At 45.0% G+C, this 20,763-nt stretch overlaps 1 protein-coding gene across 17 annotated transcripts in view; it reads left to right on the forward strand.

The window, feature by feature from the left end:
• The window catches only part of PHLDB1 (pleckstrin homology like domain family B member 1), a 198,451-nt gene that overhangs the window by 57,422 nt on the left and 120,266 nt on the right, over positions 1 to 20,763 (forward strand). For 16 of the 17 annotated variants that reach the window (XM_077456846.1, XM_077456832.1, XM_077456830.1 and 13 more), the window contains exon 3: positions 18,577 to 18,700. In XM_077456846.1, the coding sequence (XP_077312972.1) occupies positions 18,577 to 18,700 (124 nt within the window). Of the gene's footprint in view, positions 1 to 18,570; positions 18,701 to 20,763 lie in introns of those variants that run through there. The other variant, XM_077456841.1, reaches the window with a different exon arrangement.

Raw genomic sequence — 20,763 nt, forward strand, 5'->3', positions numbered from 1 at the left:
AGTGCCACATTTGTGTTACACTGTGTATATATTAATACCCAAGAATCCAAAATTAATCTAAGACAAAATACAGTTCTCTTATACTTACAATGTCAAATCAATAAACATGAAAAAGAAAAGTCCACGTGTTGTGCTCCACCAATTATCCACTTGAAAGTGCTTTATTAATCAATAAATCCACATGTTGTGCTCCACTAGTAATGCACTTGAAAGTGCTTGATCCATTATGCTGTACACACCATGTGTAACTTGTATCACCACTATTAGCAGCTCACCTCCCATTTTGATCTATGGGTAATAGAACATATGAGCTTGTCCTTTTGATGGTAATTTATGGAAGAGGTCAGATCTTTCATAAATCTCCTCCAAATCTGTTCTCACCATATACAACAACATTCCCCAATTCCACAATGTAAACTCAAGGATCAAACATACAGACCATCATAGTGCTTTCCATACAAAATGCCACATCTAAATAAAACTCACTCACATTTAAAAGTGCCCTGCACAACAGGCAAACGGCATATGTAATGAATCAATCCACCATGTGGGGCATCACTGCTGGAGCCTGCATTTTATGGGTATATAAACCAACTACTATCCCCTTAAAGCCAAGAGCTTCCGCATGACATGTACCAGGTAACTCCTAAGATTTTCTTCAAATAAACAAATAGAGGTTTTGGGTCATACATGGGTAATTTTTTTTTTTAAGGTGAATGGAAGAATCTTCCCTGCTGTGCTATTGTATTCTGACAGCAGGGACTCCTCTGATACTGATCAGTGTTGCAACAGATTGACTGTTTGAGTGAGAGTTTTCCAACAGTCCCGTCTGAGAGAATTTGATCATTAGATCGACTTCTGTTGAGTAGGAATGGCCATAACATAGATGGTTTGAAATTCAGGTGGTCCCTGCTGAACTAGCTTGAATCTCCTCCTGTCTGATCCCTATGCTGGACACTTTACAACCATCCATAGGCAATAGTATAGTATGTAATTGTATTAAAAAAGAAGTATTTGATTTTTTAAAAAAAATCAGGCTCACCCAGGTGAATGCAGCATTGATCCGATCTTGCATCTGTCCCCCAATGGCTCTAAGGCCGCGTACACACGCGCGGACTGTTCGCCCAACTTTGTCCGCTGAACAGTGTTTGGGCGGACAGTCCGCTCGTGTGTGGGCTTTCAGCGGACAGTTTCAGCGGACAGTTGGACGGACAAGGTTTTTCGGAAATTCCGTAAAACTGTCCGCTGAAACCTTGTTTCAGCGAACAGTCCGCTCGTGTGTAGGCTTGTTCGTCAAACAAAGTTGCGCGCATGCTCAGAAAGGATTTTCACGCCGAAAGCTATAATGCAGTGTATAGGACGTCGTATTTTTCGTCCCGTCGTACGTGCCGTTCACGTCATCGCGCATGGTTTCAGCAAACTGTTCGTCCGTCGTGTGTGGCCATGTCCTTTGCCGAAACTGTTGGACGGACAAAGTTGGGCGAACAGTCCGCGCGTGTGTACGCGGCCTTAGGCTGAGAACTGAGCTATCAAGCACTGCTGATAGCTCAGTTCTCCCCGGCGCTCAGAGCACTGTCATGCCCTGTACACACAGTCAGAAATTCAGACGGAAAAAGTCAGATTGGATCATGTTGCTGGAAAATCTGATGTGTGGGCTCTATCGGACTTTTTCTGTTGGAATTTCAGATGGAAAAAGTTTGAGAGCTGGATCTAAAATTTTCCAACAACAAAATCCAATCTGACTTTTTCCGATCATGTGTAGAGAATTCCGACGCACAAAGGGCCACGCATGCTCAGAAAAAAACGAGACGAAAGCTATTGGCTACTGGCCTCTAGGTAGTCCCGTCGTACTTGTTTTACGCCACCTTGTTCCGAGCAATCAGATTTTCCAGCAACTTTGTGTAGCCATGTGTATGCAAGACAAGTTTCGGCCAAACTCTGGCAGAAAAAATCCGACAGATTTTGTGGTCGGAATGTCTGACTGTGTGTATGGGGCATCAGTCACTGATCTCTGCTCAGCTCCACCTCAGTGCTCACTGGAGCGCTGGGCAGTGGAGGGGCTGTTGAGAGCCAGCTTTGCTTAGGCTCTCAACAGCTCACTGAGAGGCTGAGCCAGGTGCCAGTCGAGGCTCCTGAGTGGATCACGACTATATGGTTGAGATCTTTCCCCAGCTTAGACCGACTCTATGATGTCAGCCGACAACGGGCTTTAGCCTCTGTTTGAACCAGTTAGGTAAATTTCCTTGTAGCATTCCACTCTGAAGACTGTATTGCTTTTGGCTTTTATATTAGGGACAAATGTCTTTAAAGTCATAAAAGCTCTCCTATCCTTTGAGCTTTTGTGTACTTTCTAGTTGAGACTCAAGACAGTTTAAAAGCTTCACCTGTGAATGGAATGGGCTCCTTTTGCCTTCTCCTAGCCTTCGCAATGCTGCAAGTCACTACATTATTTATACATGGCCAGACTTCTTTTATTTTACATTGATAAAACAAGTTATCACAAAAATACAGACAGCTTGCTTATCTTACCTAAAAGCTAAAGAAATTACCACATTCTTACAGCAGTTCTAAAATTATATATGTTCACCTAATAGTCCAGTAAAAGGGGCCATCCAGCCTCTTTGCACATAGCTTCCTTCTGGATTGCTTAAACCATCCAGATCTGTTACTAGTTAACAGATTTACTTGCTTGATGGGCAGCGTATGCCAAATTATCAGCACTGACAATTTGCACGGCAACCATCTGGTCTTCAGCTCATACCTTTGTCAAGCATTCTATAATCAATGTGGCAGCCAGGCAGACTAACAACATTTTAGCTGCTGTTTCTCATTACATTTCCATTAGTTTTAGCATCTTTCTTGGTCTCCCAGCCTTGTTTTAATGCTTACTGCTAGTTAGGTCTCCTTCTTATGCTGACATGTTTGAGACCCAGGATCAGCAAAAAATGTTATCAGATACTCAACGTAATATTCTCATGTCAGCATAATTTCTTGGGACACTGGATGGAACATAAGGTTAGGCTTCTATTCACTATTGGGGGTCAGAGAATGACCCATTCGTATGCTGACATGAAACAGCACCAGGTAAGGAAAATTTCAACAATTAACAACTTTCCCTTATTTAATATACGTCCTGTGCTTTCTGGGAGATGAACATTTCAAATGTGTTCAGATGTCACTTCCTCTGACTAGAAAGTTATAGAGAAGAAAATTTAGCCAAGAGTACTGCTAGTTACTATGACATTTTCATTTATAGAACAGTTATTTACAGAGCCAAGACATCTGCACAGTCCTACAGTGTCCACATATGGACCACACATGCATGCAACATGAACAAACAATAGCTGTACAACATAAATACATTGTATTTTGGGAATGTACATTACATATGTACATTAAGTTACACATTTCTCCTCCTATCCTACTTGGTAGTATCCATATATACCCACTGCTCAGTGATCATATATCCTTTAAGTCCAGTTAGTAGGGTATCAGTGCCTTGCATTTTAAGCCGCGTACACACGGGCGGACTGTCTGGCCAACTTAGTCCGTCGAAAACACATTTCAGAGGACAGTCCGCTCGTGTGTGGGCTTTAGCGGACTTTTTCAGCGTGCAGTCTGGCGTACTAAGTATTTCGGAATTTCCGTAATACTGTCCGTCATACTTTGGTTTCAGCGGACAATCCGCTCGTCAGTAGGCTAGTTCGACGGACTAAGTATGGCGCATGCTCAGAAAGGATTTACACGGCGAAAGGTTGCATTGCTGTGTATTGGACTTCCTATTTCTAGTCCCGTCGTACGTGCTGTACACGTCATCGCGCAAGCTTTCGACGGACTGTTTGGGCATCCGTGTGTGGTGAAGTCCGTTCATTCTAAAGTAGGACGGACTGTCCGTCGGATTGTCTGACGGACTGTCCGACGGATTGTCTGACGGACTAAGTTGGCCATACAGTCCGCCCGCGTGTACGCGGCTTTAGATGTATTTTGGGGAGTTGAAGCATACTTGCTCAGCAGAGACAGCAGTGGTTGCTCAGCTGGCTATAGAGGCCCAATGATATGATTAGATGAGCACAAGGGACATGCTGGCCACTTGGAACACTATGCCAGGGACTTAATGATCACATGGAACAGTCTAACTGGAAAATGGTGAGCACATTGAGCTTTCTAGAGACATGCTGAGCACAGGATCTTCCGTTCTTGGTGCATGCCATACACATTGAATATTGTCAGATATATACTGAGCACAAAGGACACTCTTCCAGGGTTATGTTGGACACATTAGGGACCTAGGTTGGCATCAGAATACATGGGGCACTGTGACAAGGGCATAATGACCACAATGAATCCTCTGCCAGGAATATGGAAGTACACTGGTCGCACTTCCATACAGCGAGCAAAATTCATATTCTGTCATGGATATACTGGCCACAACGGCTAGTCTGTCTGAGATATACTTAGCACAAGGCACTCTGACAAGGACATGCTTCAAACAACTGTTAATCTGCTGTAGTACAGAAAAAGACAACTGAGCAGGGACACTATTCCTTGCAACTTTAGTGCAGAGAAGGCTCTGTGTTGATGGACCACAAGAGGAAATTAGGAGCTGAGTGCATTGCTATATAGGGTTGCCGCTTGACACATTACTCGGACACATTACTCAGAACACACTGTCACCAGGGGCACTGCTAACTCAGGAACCAGTGACATTCTCTTGCAGGGTGTCTGGGGTTCCACTCAGCCATTGCATCTCTGTGGCCACCGGTATGACTCCCCTGCCTGCTGACTGCCTGTCTTACAAAGCAGAGCAGACCAAAGTTGCCTCATTGGCTTTGATGTTTACATGTACACAGGAGGAGGGACACTGCTCGGCATGTACCACGCTGACCTGAGTTCTGTACTAAGTTTATTATACTGTAGATGGACAGGAAAGGGGAACCGAGTGATTGGGAAGGGGGCAAGTTAAAAAAGGTGGAGGAGTGATGGGGGGGGGGGGGGTTTAAGAGGATATGTTCTAGAGGGGACACTTTGGGAGGGGAGAGGACCTATACTAGAAATGGAGATGGATTTGAAATCCTATCCCCCCCCCCCCCCCCACACACACACAAGGGCACAAGCCCTCTCCCCTCCGAAAGCACCCCTAATAGCACATATTGACCCCCTGCCTCCCTACTAGCACAAGTCCTCTCCCCTCCCGAAGTGCCCCACAGCACTTAAGGGACCCAAACCACCCTCTGCTAGCACAAGTCCTCTCCCCTCCCAAAGTGCCCCACAGCACTTAACGGACCCAAACCACCCTCTGCTAGCACAAGTCCTCTCCCCTCCCAAAGTGCCCCACAGCACTTAATGGACCCAAACCACCCTCTGCTAGCACAAGTCCTCTCCCCTCCCAAAGTGCCCCACAGCACTTAATGGACCCAAACCACCCTCTGCTAGCACAAGTCCTCTGCCCTCCCGAAGTGCCCCACAGCACTTAATGGACCCAAACCACCCTCTGCTAGCACAAGTCCTCTCCCCTCCCAAAGTGCCCCACAGCACTTAACGGACCCAAACCACCCTCTGCTAGCACAAGTCCTCTCCCCTCCCAAAGTGCCCCACAGCACTTAATGGACCCAAACCACCCTCTGCTAGCACAAGTCCTCTGCCCTCCCAAAGTGCCCCACAGCACTTAATGGACCCAAACCACCCTCTGCTAGCACAAGTCCTCTCCCCTTCCGAAGTGCCCCTTAACACATATCCTCTTCCCCCAAATCAAATGGAAACCAGCTGCCACAGAGGGGATGATTGTGAAATCTGGGGCACTTGGCACCCCACAAGAGATGTGGGGCAATTGCCCTGGGTGCTCATGCAGGGCAAGTTTGTGGAGCCAGGTGCCAAATACTTGTGTTTTATTTAACCATGCCCCTTTAAGCCCCTCCCACTGCTAACGCAATTTGACTACACCCATTGTTCACCACATTTCTGTCCCACATCTTTTTCAATCATATAGTGTACACTACAAAGAAAATTGATACGCACTACTGAAGTGATTGTGTTTGGCTTGAAGAAAAGGTAACAACCCTATTGCTACTTCAAGGATTAAAAGGTATTTTTCTGCACTGCAGAGTCTTTATATGTATAAAACATGGGAAAATGTGCAAGTATTACAGAGATATACTGCATACATTTCTTGCCCTGATATACACCAGCCTCTCTGTTGTTACACAGGCAGCAGCTGGTGTGTGGTACAGTCCAGCGGGATAACCGACCTGTTCACTTTTTTTTTTTTATTAAATTTATTGAATTGCCACACAGACATTTCATATCATTCAATTCGCCACCACACAATGTGAGGTGGTGGATTGCCTCATGCAAGCACTCATCTTTTCAGCGCACAATGCCCACACACTCAGGAGACAAAGCATTTTGCCTTGTCATGCGGTGGTACTGCGCTGCAATAGCCACCCAACTTAGTCCCACCACATCTGGTGTGAATCGACCCTTAAAAGGGGAACATGAGTTGGCTGCACAGTTTGGTGCTCCAGTTCTGAGTGGAAAACCTTTCTTACTTACAGCCTAAATAGTTACCACATAGAAGAGTGTGACAAATCCCCAAAGGACTCCCCAGTGGTCTCTAAACTACAGGCCTGGTACTTTTATAACCAGTGCAAAGTTTTGCCTATTACAGTGTGGGATTGTTTATTAAAGAACTTTGTACTCTATCACTGGCCTGTCTGCTGGCATTCCTGGAATGTTCTGCTGAGCTATTCTGCACATACTAGAGGCCTGCCCACTGCTGGGGATGTGCGGCCTTGCCTGAAAAAAGCATACAATTATTTGTTGCTTAGGAAAGAACGATACAGATTTACCATGGTTCCTCTTGTTCGTCCTTGCTGCAACTATTGCTACTTCCAGTGTTCCATAGACTGTTTACAGTCTTTGGTTACACCATTGCACTTGTTACTCTGTACAATGCCTGTGCCAGCTAAAACTGCTGTAAATAGTTTTCTAATTCTCTTTTGTTTGAGTTTCTCTGTGGCCCTAGTTGGAATTTTTGTTTGCCTGTAAAAACGAGAGAAGTAAAGATGCTAAACACACGGTGGAGGGTGGGTGGTGCATTTATCAATTTGTAGCACAGCAAAGCTAAACAGAGGCAGTAAGACAAATATCAGAAAAATAAGCAGCATAAAGCTTGTTGTACAATTTTCACAAATTTAGGACATGGGTTGATTGAGAGAAAAGTCGATTTATTCCCCTATCCATGCTAAGAGCGTTAATAGAGGAACCTCCACTGCTGGCAATTGTATTCAGGCAGCAGTACATTTCTACTAGAAAAAGCAAAAAAGGAAGGAGGACCAGCCTTGTGTATTACCTTTATATGTATATTTTTTTATTGCAGAAATAAAACAGATGTATACTCACAAACATCAAATATAATACAGCTCATCAATGTCCACAGTGCCCCGCATAGCCTGGTCCACTGTGCAAGTCCCAAAATGCCTGAGGTGTTTCAGGGGTAGGTTCCCTTTTCCTCAGAGCTAAATGATAGTCTTACATAGTCCGTCATTAACTACTTGCCACCAGTAGACTTACTGCTAGTGGGTGGCAGCTGCAAGCTCAGGAACATACATTGCTGAACACATGCGCACTGGTCACACATTGACACAAACCGGTGACACAGCAGATCATGAGATCGGTACTTGGCCCTGACCTGTGAGTGGCCAGGGTATCATGAGATCGCGATGATTGGTCATAGCAATCACATGATTACAATGTAAACAAAACAGTCAAGAATGGCTTCCATGATTCCAAAATTTTCCACCTGGCTCATTTAATTTTTAAAATAACTTTAAGCCCCCGTTCACACCTATGCAAATTAGATGTGCGTTTCCCCACATCTAATTTGCATAGCAGGAGAATGTGACTGGCTCCCTATGGAGCTGGTTCACATATCTCCGGGGCGGCTGCGGGGCCATAAGATTGCATTGCTTTATAATCCTCTGCTGCTCTAAAGCAGCACTGCAACAAAATAAAACCTGGCCTTGACCACTTCTTAAAGGGGTTATAAAGGTACGTGTTTTTTTCAAGGTGAAAAAACACCTGCCAGTGTCCGGCCCCCCAACCACCCCCCCCTCATTTTACTTACCTGAGCCCTCGAACTTGACCATCAGGGACGCACTGCCTCTCTGCCCGGGGTTCTTGCCTCCTGATCGGATAGATTGATAGCAGCGCAGCCATTGGCTCCTGCTGCTGTCAATCAAATCCAATGACACGAGCAGCGGGGAATGGGGCCGAATGCTGGACTCGGGAGCGTGCCCACAAGGTAACCCCCTCGGGGGAAGCACTCCTCTGAGGGGGTTATCAGATGTGGGGAGGAGCTGCGACAGCTAACGGGGGACCCCAGAAGTGCAGATTCAGGGCCACTCTGTGCAAAATGAGCTGCACAGTGGAGGTAAGTATAATATCTTTGTTATTTAAAAAAAAAAAATGACCTTTACAATCACTTTAAGGGCCATTCACACTGCTGATTACCACACTTTGCAATTTTCTGTGGTAAGAAACTGCGGATTCGTGCGTCTGGGATGACAGGAGTGTGAATAGTTGCGACCGCTCAGCCCATACAATGCAATGACTGACTGAAGGAGGCCTCAGCTAATCCTGACTGTCTACACAGCCACCCATTGCCTATAATAATCATTGTAATAGTCGTGTGTACTGGGCCCACAACTAGCTGTGTGTGTAGCAGCCATTTTGTTCATGTGTCAGGTCATGTTGTCATGTCTTAGAAGGGCATAACCACAGTGACCTTGCCCCCCTCCCCCCACACTTTTTATTTCAGTTATACAATAAACAAACTGTTAACTAATGCCAGGACTGGTCCATTGATCGGACACACAGACCCTTTCCAGGGTGCAGCTGAGTGACATTATTATGTATGTGAAAGCGTGGCGAGAGATTGGCAAGCCCTTTGTCATGAGTTGGTGAGTCACAATCATGGATGGATGCATTTCGTGTACATCCAACCACAATCACCACAGGTAATCGTTAGTTATGGTTGGAGCCCTCCGCTGTAAGAGATATGAAAGAACACATAAACACGTCACAAGACTAACAACATAAAATAGACCTGAATTGTGCCCTTGGTCTGCTGTAAGGTAAGCCCTGGTGAGCTGGGCGGTGAGCCCTGCTCTGCTGGGCGATATGCCAAGAGAAGGCCGCATACCTTAAGAAAGTAAATGGATGTTTCTGTAGAGAAACGTGTTTTAAGTGAAGTACTCTAAGAAGGGAAATGGGTGGGTGGGTACCTTGCACTGGAACCGACACAGACCGTTGTGGGTGGTCTGATTATATACCCTCCGGGCTCCTCCCATAATTACGGGCCACCATACTGGCCCTCTTATTTATGGTTGGAGCCCTCCGCTGTAAGAGATATGAAAGAACACATAAACACGTCACAAGACTAACAACATAAAATAGACCTGAATTGTGCCCTTGGTCTGCTGTAAGGTAAGCCCTGGTGAGCTGGGCGGTGAGCCCTGCTCTGCTGGGCGATATGCCAAGAGAAGGCCGCAAAAGATTTGGTGTAGGGAGGTAATTATTAATTTATGTACAGCAAGACACTACGGGGCAAAGTTTCTGAAGGCTCAGGACATTTCCACTTGTGGATTGGAGATGTATTGAGTAAAGCAGGTGGATTCCCGCCTGCCCATCTTTGATCGCGTGGACTGGGCCCCCGTTTCGTGAGGCTGCTGATGCTGCTCCAATGCGAAAGAATGTCCAAGAAAATGACCAAGGTCCTGGCCTAATGTGCTCAAAAGGAACCTGACGTGACTAATGAACTGGTGGCTGCCTGGGGTACTAATCGAGAACGGTAGTAATGGGCTGTCCTGCGAGGGATCAAACATATGGGCCAAAAATTGATCTAGGATGGACACGGGGCACCAGGCTTTGAGAGCTTGGAAAGGTTTTAGGTCAACCCCTGGACCGGACTATTGTGTTTTGGACACGCTGAGGAGCAAGATGAAGTCTGATGGCGTGTGAGGTGGTGTCTATGTAACACTTTACAACTGGGATGGTGACAGTATTCACTGGGGCGTAAGAAGCTGTAGAAAGCCAGGTAGATGGCTGCTTGAAGGACCAGGCTGAATTTAGCCAAAAGGGGAATGTGACAGGATGAAAGACATGTCTCGGAATATGGCGCTGGTGACGGGTAGCCGTTTGATACTGATTTGGGGGTCATTGCCTGTGAATACCACACAACATGGTCTTGACCGTATGGGCGGCGAACAAGACGGTTTGTTAGGATCTCATAAGGGGATGAAATACTGGATGTCAGCTGAGTGGGATCTAAGGTATTGTGTGACAATGCCAACTGTGTGCGGTGGCATAATATGAAGACCGGGATGTGATGGAGAACTCTTGGTATTGCTCTGGGGTTTGAGGCTAGTAACCTGACATAGAACCTCTAGGCTGCCCGGTAGGCCTTCAGGGTGTTGTGAGATAGTGAAAGATTAATAAGGCAGGTAGCGTCGTGAAAGTGTTGTTTGAATCCGAGGTTAGCTACGACCAGTGTGGGATAAGAGACATGGTCGGATCGGTTCCAGGTTCCTACAAAAAATAACGAAGCAAAGTTAACGGGTAGTGCGTCGGCCAGATTATTGCATTTGTCTGGGATGTGGACGCATAGGACGTTAGATTGGTGCTGTGGGGATAGTGGCACCAGCCTGCACAGGAAGGCCACGATGGCCAGCTACTAGGACCTCCTTTATTGGTTTATTGGCTTGGTTGTCTGTGGCGAACGCCACTGTTTGTCCTGCCCAGTTGTTGCACCAGACTTGAGCTGCTGCGACAATGGGGTAGAGGTCGAACAAAGAGGAGGACTAACTGAACCCAGGAATCAAGAGGATTTCTGACGGCCATGGCCCTATAAACCCAATTTGACCAAAATTGAGGCGAGGACCTGTGGAGGCTGTGGTGACCATGACTACCTGAGATGAAGAGAGAGATGCTGAAGGAATACACATTGGCATGCCATTCCAATTTGTGAGAAATTCGACTCTCATGGGCAGATCTGCTATAGCTGGCACATCTTAATTTAAGGATTTAGTCAGGGTCTTTGCCTGGAAGAGAAACACTAAAAGATGGGAGGTAAAAGATCCCCTTGAGTCTGGCTGCTGCCTTGGCTGAAAATGAGCAGTGATAGTCAAAGGATGGGCACCCTGCGTACTTGTGACCTGCTGCGTGCAGATACGGGTCCAATTCTACCCTCCTGTTGGGGTTGCTCTGCCTAGCATGTCTCTGACTGTCCCCAAGGCCCGCACAAACTCTGTGACAGTGAGCTTGCGATTAAGTAAAGGGTCTCTGGTCTTCAGGATGACGGAGACATCTCCCTGCGAATATGATTTGTTCTAGGCCAAGTTGTGTGCTGCTATGAGGAGGGATGCTAAGTTAACGTCGTTGTCATCCAAGATGTCCTCCTAGATGCCCTGCTAGGACAAGGTGTGCAGGGAAGACGATGGTGCATCTGTAAGTGAAGGTACGGGAATGACGGTGGTGACTGGAGCTGGTAGGGGCATGGCTGGGCGTACCTCCAGGGCTGTCACTCTGCTTGGACTTCAGGGACTGCTGCTGACAGTGTGGTTACCCAGGAGTGCAGCTGAGTAGTCGCAAAGAAGATAGACTGAAGTGGTGCCTGGAAGGGCTGCCACTGGTGGTGGAAACAGTAGCCTAAAGGCTTGGTTTCCTGGCTGCAGCAGGGTAGGATTTACTCCTGCGACACCGTTCTGTTATGAGTTTATATATTTTTTTTTTTTTGTTTTTGTTTTTTTTTGTTTTGTTTATTTGTTTTTTATTGGTCCAAGCTCTTGTGAGACTAAACCGCCGCTTGCTGAGCCCGTAAAGGGTGATGGCAGGGCTGAGGCAAAGTCCTCACTGTCTGCCTGCGACATGGCGTCAACTAAAAGCAAGGGGGGGTATGTTTGAGGTAAGTTGCAAAGGTAGGAGCGGATAGTTGCGTTGGGTAGATAAGATGAAAGGCGGAAGGAAACAAGAAGAATAGGACAAGGAACGACAGCCATAGTGACAGTTGGTTTGCGCTCGAGCGCTGTTGAGTGTGACTTTAGAAAACTCAAAAGAATGCGTAACAACCGAGGTGAGCCAGGAGGTGACTGGCTAGGTAACCGATAGCTCGGGTGTCAGTCTGTGCTCGGCACAGACTAATGAACCAGAGCGCCCCAGGGCGGACTGGGGTGGGTAGCTGAAGTCTGGTATACTAAGTAGGAATGTTGCGATCTGTAGTTAATTGACGTGGGTTCGGTCTACTAATGCTTGCACTGCCAGCAAGTATGGAGATTAGGCGACCTTGTCTGCGTATTGAAGGCTTGTGCTTCGAAAACAGAGTGAAGTGCACAGAAGTATGTGACAGTTGCTAACGCCTCAGGAGCAGGACAAATTCTGTATGTGAAGTAAAAATATGTAGTGAAAGAGTGTTTAAGAGAAAGGGGGAATCCCATTGAACTACACACCTGACTTTATGCCCTAGTTGTGAAGTCGACTGGTTGGTGGTCGAGAACTGAGTTGACTGGGAGCCTGTAGTAAGGTGACATGAGAATTTCGTTTTGACGATGGGGATTGCAAAGAGCTGTTTGGGGCAAAGCTGGCCCCCTGGTGAAGATGCAAGCCCTCGACAATGGTTTTTTTTTTTTTTTTTTTTTTTTTGGGAGATACTGTCCAAACCTGGTGCAGGGTGGACTAACTGGTGTTCTAACTGGCCTAAAAGGGGAAAGCGACAGAGAAAACGATGAGCAGCCGTGTTGCTACTGGAGACGATGAGTGGCAGTTTGAGCCATTCGCTGAAATGCTTGCAGCGATTGCAAGGAAGCGGCCTTATTTGAATTATAAATTGAATTATGAGGTGAGAATGAATGAATGAATGAATGAATGAGGTGAACAGCTGTGTTGCTACTGGAGACGATGAGTGGCCGTATTAAGCTATTGCAGAGATGCTTGCAGCGATTTGCAAGAAAGCAGCTTTATTTGAATCTATAAATTTAATTATAAGTGTGTAGGAATGAGGAGAGCAGCCGTTTTGCTACTAGAGATGAGATTTGAAAGGTGAAAGCAATGTTTTGCGGATTTATAAGTGTGTAGGTATGAGGTGAACAGCAGTGTTGCTACTGGAAACGATTGGCAGTTTTGAGCCAAATGCAGAAAAGACTTGCAGCGATTGCAAGAACGCAGCTTTGTTGAAAGGCGAAAGAAAGGTTATAGAGGAAATGTGATTATGTAGGAATGACCGTGCGCAATACTGAGCAAATTGGTGGAGAGAATTGTGTACGATCATGTATGGATAGACTGAGAAGGTCAAATGTAAGTACTGCTGAATTCGTACAGTCGATGTGACTAGTTTGAACTGGGCTATAGCTATGGAATAGTCTGCGAAAGATTTGACTCATTTGAGTCGGTGATGCAACAGGATTCGGCTTGGTTGTTAGAGTTGCGTTTGGCAAGGACTGGAATCGTTGCGCCGACGCTGCGACTAAACTCGAATCCTCCGTAGATGCGACTGAGAGGCTCGTATATGGGATCCGACCGTATCGCTGAGGATATGGCTGGGTTCGGATTGATTGAATTGTGATGGTGGTTGAAGGGGCTGGTGATTGTCAATGATCCGAAACATAGAAGCGAAGTTGCGACTAGATTCGAACCGGCCGTAGATGCGAGGTGACTACAGGGCTCGTATGACAGATCTGCCCGTGTTGCAGATGATATGGCTGGGTTTGAATCGACTAAATGGTGATGGCGGTTGAAGGGGCTTGTGACTGCCAAGGATCCGAAACATAGAAGCGAAGTTGCGACTAGATTTCAAATCGGCCGTAGATATGAGGTGACTACGGGGCTCGTATTAACAGATCTGACCGTATTGCCGATGATATGGCTGGGTTCGAATCAACTAAATGGTGATGACGGTTGAAGGGGCTTGTGATTGCCGAGGATCCGAAACATAGAAGCGAAGTTGCGACTAGATTTCGAATCGGCCGTAGATGCGAGGTGAGTAAGGGGCTTGAATGTCGGATTTGACCGCATCGACCGTGAAGTGATCGGCTCGAGTAAACCCGCGTTGGGTAGAAAGGATGAAATACATGAAAGATGACATAGACTTACGGGGGCATAAGTGCGACTTTGCAAAACGAACATGATAAGGTAACTATTGGAGTTTAGAAGAGCGGTAACAACAAAGTCCTACCTGCGACAGCGAGTGTGTAGCGGTCCGAGCGTGGGACAATCAATGAAGATATACGACTCAAACTGGATGGACTTGTGTCTTTTTTCAACCTGACTAACTATGTAACTATGTAACGACCGATCTCGAAGGTACAACTACGTGGACATGCAGTGAGTTGGCAGAGTCAGCCTCTGCAATGCATTTGACACGAATCAGCTCAAAAATGTATGAGATGAATCTGATATAAATTGGCAGTAAGGAGTATCTGATACGAATTGGTTGTAGAGTGTATGCCCTTCCTTACTGTGAAACCAAACACCTATCAACCACCCATCCCCCCAGGCTAGTCAAGTGCAGGTAAGACATCAGGTGGGTTTAATTACACCTCAATCAGCCACAGAAACCCATACAAACAATACCTGTTTATCTCAAAAAAGGATGAGAATAGTGAATTTTATAACCAGTGAAGCCTATGGCGAGTGATAACGAGGAACAACTGATAGCGACTCGGCTGTGCCGAACAACGTCGGGACATGAGTGTCAACAACTCAGAGGTAGGTTTTGCAAAAGGGGTGCAGGATAGTAAGCACGATAAGCCGCAAGTTTGCACATGATATGAAAAGATTCGGATACTACTTATCTGCGACCATGAGCGGGAACCGCCGACGAAGACCACGAATGAAGAAGCCGAAGTGCACCTACGATTGGACACACAGATAGACGACCGTGAGGGAGCTGAGAAGAGTCAGCCCCTTGATGTGCAGTACCTTGCACTGGAACCGACACAGACCGTTGTGGGTGGTCTGATTATATACCCTCCGGGCTCCTCCCATAATTACGGGCCACCATACTGGCCCTCTTATTTATACAAACTGTCACAAATAGCTGCACCCGCCATCAGCCACAAAAGGCATATCCGCTCATCCCCTAGCCAGGAAACATTAGGAAGCAATATACTATGAGGGGGATGGTCAGGATCATCAGGTATTTAAGCTGGCCATACACCGACAGTTTTTTTTATTCAGCCTGTACTATAAAGCACAGATGGACAAATTTCCCATTGTGCCTACTGTATGTACCCCAATGGTTGTCAAAATACCCAAACAGCTACTGCATCTGTTTGATTGCAAATGCTTTTTGGCTAACAAGTTTCTGTCCAGGTCTTTTGATTTTTCAGTCGAGGGATGCCGGATGAGAGGGGTGCAACATGGACACCTACTGATCGAAATTCTATAATGTATGGCCAGTTTTAGTCTGGGATTTCATTCATGCATTAGCAAAAAAGCCTACCTTATATCAATTGTGAGAGACAAAGGGATGCATTATTATAGTTTTTGATTTTACGTTTACATTTTATTTGTACATATATTTTGAGCCTAAATCTGTCTCTTCTACAGTTCTAAATATGTTGCACACCTTTGAAAAAGTTCACTGCCTGATTGTTAGTGCGGAGTTCACAACTACAAAAAAAAAAAATTTTGCATACACTTTGCTAAATGAGAGGAGGTCTGATTTGCAACACAAGCAATTCTAAATTAATCACTGATTTGCTTGATAAATGTCCCTCACAGTGCCCTGTGATTTTGTTCTACAACCTCTATGCACCTCTCTATGCACTACAAGAGATCGCCATCTATGTATAAAGTTTATTCTAGCAGTTGAATGTGTTAGTTATTAATCTGAGCTAGCCGGCTTTATCTGGAGAACATATGTCTTGTTAACGGAGCTATGAAAGGAAGCTTGGATTTTATATGACTCTCGTTTTCTTTGCTATATAAACAGTAATATCCCAAGGGCATTTTAATTGAATTGAAAATGAAATATGTGCATTAACTTTTCTTTTATGATTTAAACACAACTTATGAAATTCAGGGCTCGTCACAAATGTGCATACCTTCAAAATCTCATAAGCTGGTCAAATATAGATCAAAATTCAGCCAGTTCAGCAGACTGACCCAATTTCAATCCATCTATTGGCCCAATTTCAAACCATCTATTGGCCCAATTTCAATCCATCTATTGGCCCAATTTCAAACCATCTATTGACAGTTCCTGTTTGAGAAGAGTTGATTTGATGATGGACTCTTCCCGAATGGGATTGTTACATTTTTGTCCAATAAGGAGGAGTTCCCACTGTCAGAATACAATAGCGCATCGGGGAGGATTACCGTATCCACTTTGAATGTGTGGATAGAGCAATCCATTCAGTTTTTACGATCAGTACCCCGGATGATCAAAAAAATGATCAATGCATAGCCAACTGTAGGTACTGTCATAACAATAGGGTCCAATGTTTGTCTTTCCTTTTAATTCTTGAGCACTTAGACCATAAAAAGAAAAAAAGGCTGCAGTGATGGGACACCGCTATTCACATCTATTGTTTCATTTAGGGAGCCCCATATTCTTTGTGAACTATTGCTACTCATGTCTAATGGCGCAACACACAATTTTTACAATCTCTGACGTGTCTTATCTAGAATCCAAAGTGTTGCAGTATGTAGACCCTGTGCCAAATATGTTATGGTGGCCAGGGTTGTGTTATAGTTTTCAGCTCAATATGCACTTTTCAATGACTTGTATGATATGGTAAGACTATAATGTAGATATAATGTTGATGCCATTTAAAATGTACAGATTACACTATTTTGGGCATTTGAGCCTTTTTCTTGTCCATCTGTATTCATTTAGTAGACCAGGTCTGGCTACTACAACAAAAAATATATGCTGCTAGCCCTGGTTCACACTAGTGCAGCTTTGAAATTGTACTACTTCAGCGCGGCTTCAAAGCTGCACAATCAGTGCACTTTTGCTGTGCCATTTCATTGCGGCTTGCAATTTCATTTAAAAGAAGTCAATGCAAGTTGCAATGGAATAAAAAAAAAGTAGTGCAGGAACTGTTTTCAAAGTCAATGCAACTTGAGTCGCAATGATTTGAACGTTTCCATTGTCGGCAATGGGGTGTGACTTGTCATGCGATTTTTAATTGTCAAATCGCGTGAAAAATTACGCTGGTGTGAACCAGGGCTTAGAATTATTTTATGCAATTAATCATTTTACCAATGCAAAAAGTAACAAATCAGTTTCTTCTTTTTAATTTTATTCTGTAACATTTTTTTTCAGGCATTCAGGTTATGTGATTTACAGTATAAAGAAAGTATATAAGAAAAGTGGACTTGCTAATTATTGATGTTTCACCGTGAGGCCGGGTTCACACTGGTACGACAAATGCTCCGACATTGGCAGCTCATGTCGCATGATGTGTGAAAATCAATGTTTCCCTATGGGAGCCATATTAACTGGTCCGACACAAGTCAGTCCGACTGTGAAAATGGTCCCTGTACTACTTTGGTCTGACTTTGATCCTATTTCGGCCCAGTGACTATCACTGAAGTAGGATCAAAGTCGGATCCTTGTCCTAACCATCCGACTTTGGCATCCGACATTGTGTTATTTCCTGCCCACTGCTGTAGCCCCTCCCATTGTGTGTTAGTACAACTTGTCCTTGACCAATCAAAACTATCTAAAAAGTTGGATCAAAGTAGTATCCTGTTCATGAAAGTTGGATGGATGTAGGACCAATGTAGGACCAATGTAGGACTGATGTTGCAGAGCCTCAAATCCAGTCAAGTTTCTGCAGTTCATGGTTCTTGTGCAGGACATTAAATGCTGGGAATACCAGCAATCAGATGAACTGAAAGAGGAAGTAAACCCTTCCAAACAACTTGGACCTATAGGTAAGCCTAGATTAAGGCTTACCTGTAGGTCCAAGCAATATCTCCTAAACCTATATGGTTTAGGAGATATTTGCCCGAAAATGGGCACCGCTGTCTACGGCGCATGCGCCGTAGACAGCGGCGCGCAGGCGCACTAAATGCGGCAAATCCAAGAATGGATTTGCCAAATTTGTCGACTCCCGTGCGCATGCGCGGGAGTGACGTCATCGCGGCTTCGCCGTATGACAGCGGCGGAGCTGCGAGGCGCGACTCCCGTGCGCATGCGCGGGAGTGACGTCATCGCGGTTGCGCAGCTGTGATTCGTCGGAGCTGCGAGACGCCACAAGCAACATGGATGCGGCGGACTACAGGGGACAGCGGCGACTTCGCTGGCTCCTGTGTCAGGTAAGTGACACATAATGAGCTACTATGCGATGCATAGTAGTCCATTATGCTTTACCTTTGCAGGGAAAAAAAGAGGAAGTAAATCCATCAGGGTTTACTTCCTCTTGAAGAACCTGTTTGGTTTGTGGTAAAACATTTTCAAGCAGAATCAGCAAGTCCAATTGATTTACAGTACATGCACTACTATTAGACAGCGATTATACTTGTGTTATTACTTTGTACCATGTAGTAAGGTATTTTACTTTGTGTTACATGCAGAGCACCCCACTAGATCTTATAGACACAGGAAAAGTTCTGAAGGTGCACACAGAGAAACCACATCTCGTGAGTCTTGGGAGTGGGAGACTGAGCACAGCAATCACTCTACTACCATTGGAAGAAGGTATTTATAAACAAATGAATTTTTCGTCGCCATGTTCTATCTCGCTCAACTTTAAGTAAAGCAAGCATCACATTATTTTCTCGTTGGTATGTAGTATATCCTGTTATCAGGTGTTTCGATGTAAATGTCAGGCTGTCCTTATTGATGAAGAAAAGGTAAAAACCTAGTGGATCCCATCTGCTAACTGTAAGCCCTTGTACACACAGTCGAACATTCTGACAACCAAATCCGTTGGATTTTGTCCGACGGATTTTGTCCAACGGATTTTTTCCGAAACTGTTGCATACACACGGTCAGACAAAGCTGTCGGAAAATTTGATTGCACATAGCGTGATGACGTTATTTCGTTACAACGGGACTACGTTCAGGCTAGTAGCCAATAGCTTTGGTCTAGGAATTTGATCTGAGCATGCGTGGCACTTTGTCCGTCGGAGTAGGCTACACATGATCGGAGTATGTCCGATCGGAGCATGTTGTCGGAAAATTTTATAGACAAGTTGGAAAACTTGGTCCGTCGGATATTACCGACGGAAACAGTCCAATGGAGACCACACACAGTCGAAATTATCCAACAATACGGTCCGATCGGACACATTCTGTTGGAATCTCCGACCGTGTGTACAAGGGCTAAGATATTAAATCACTTACACACATGCAACATGTTAAAATGACCCAAAGTTTTTTTTTTAAAAAACAACGATTTGTAATGTTGATTCAGGGTCTTCAAATCTTATTTATTAAAATGATTATTATTAAAAAATAGGGACTTTTTTTTTGGTTAAACCCTTTTTTCAAATATATTTTCTGCACTTTTAAAAAACCTTTAGGCACAAAACGAGATGTGATACAGGTAGTTTTATCCATTGCTTTTTTACTCACCACTTCACCAAGTCCACCTTTGCGGTGCATCCAGGGCTTTGCGGCTCATCCAGGTAATCAGTGTCCCATAAACAATTTCTCTCATCTAAGCTGTGGATTTCAACAGCTCTCAGACATTACCATTTTTTTTACCTAACCCATTAACGGACTAATTATGAATGTTTTTCTCTAAAGGCCTGTGTTGACAGAATTTTCTCCACTCTAGATTCAGAACTGCTTTTTTCTATGAATACAAGTCAATGGAAATGAAAAAGCAGCTTGAAGCAGTTTGAGGCAGCTTAATGCCTCATGCCCATGTGCATATTAAAATATTCCTTTGTACAATGCATCCTTATGCCAGGAGCTGGCAGAAAAATCCAACGTAATAAATGCTTATTTCGCCGTGTAATTACACAGGTTTTTAGGCACATGGCATTTAGAAGCTCATATAGAGAAAGCATATAGAATACAACACTGGAATGCATTTGCAAGTGAAAGTGCATAAATTATACCTGTAAGCTTCTCTCTGAATGCAAGTTTGAGGCATTTTCTGTGCCCCTGAATGCTGCTCTAAATACTAATATAAATGCTACCATCAGGGCTGGACTGGGACAGAAATTTGGCCCTGGACTTCATCCAGACCGGCCCACTTACTTTTTGAGCGTCCCATCAGCAGCCCACTTACATGAGAGTGTCCCATTACCAGCCCCCTTACATCAGAGTGTCCCATCAGCACCCCCTTACATCAGAGTGTCCCATCAGCAGCCCCCTTACATCAGAATGTCCCATCAGCAGCCCCCTTACATCAGAGTGTCCCATCACCAGCCCCCTTACATCAGAGTGTCCCATCACTAGCCCCCTTACATCAGAGTGTCCCATCACCAGCCCCCTTACATCAGAGTGGCCCATCACCAGCTCCCTTACATCAGGAGTGGCCCATCACCAGCCCCCTTACATCAGAGTGGCCCACTGAGCCATCGGCCCATCGGGAAACTCCCTGTAGTCCCGATGGCCAGTACATGCCTGGCTACCATATGCAAGGACACATTGGCTGAAACAGAGCTGCATTCAGATGCATAAAAATTTTTGAAATATATATTTTTTTAAATAAATATATCTAAATATGGTGTTTTTATTCTGCCTGTGAGCACCAGGCCTAAAGGAGGTCAAATGGAGATCAGAAAAAGGTGGCTGTAGGCCAAAAA

Source organism: Lithobates pipiens, unplaced genomic scaffold (genome assembly GCF_037356315.1).
Source record: "Lithobates pipiens isolate NorthernLeopardFrog02 unplaced genomic scaffold, aLitPip1_a1.2 Scaffold_27, whole genome shotgun sequence".
In the NCBI taxonomy this organism is placed as follows: Eukaryota; Metazoa; Chordata; class Amphibia; order Anura; family Ranidae; genus Lithobates; species Lithobates pipiens.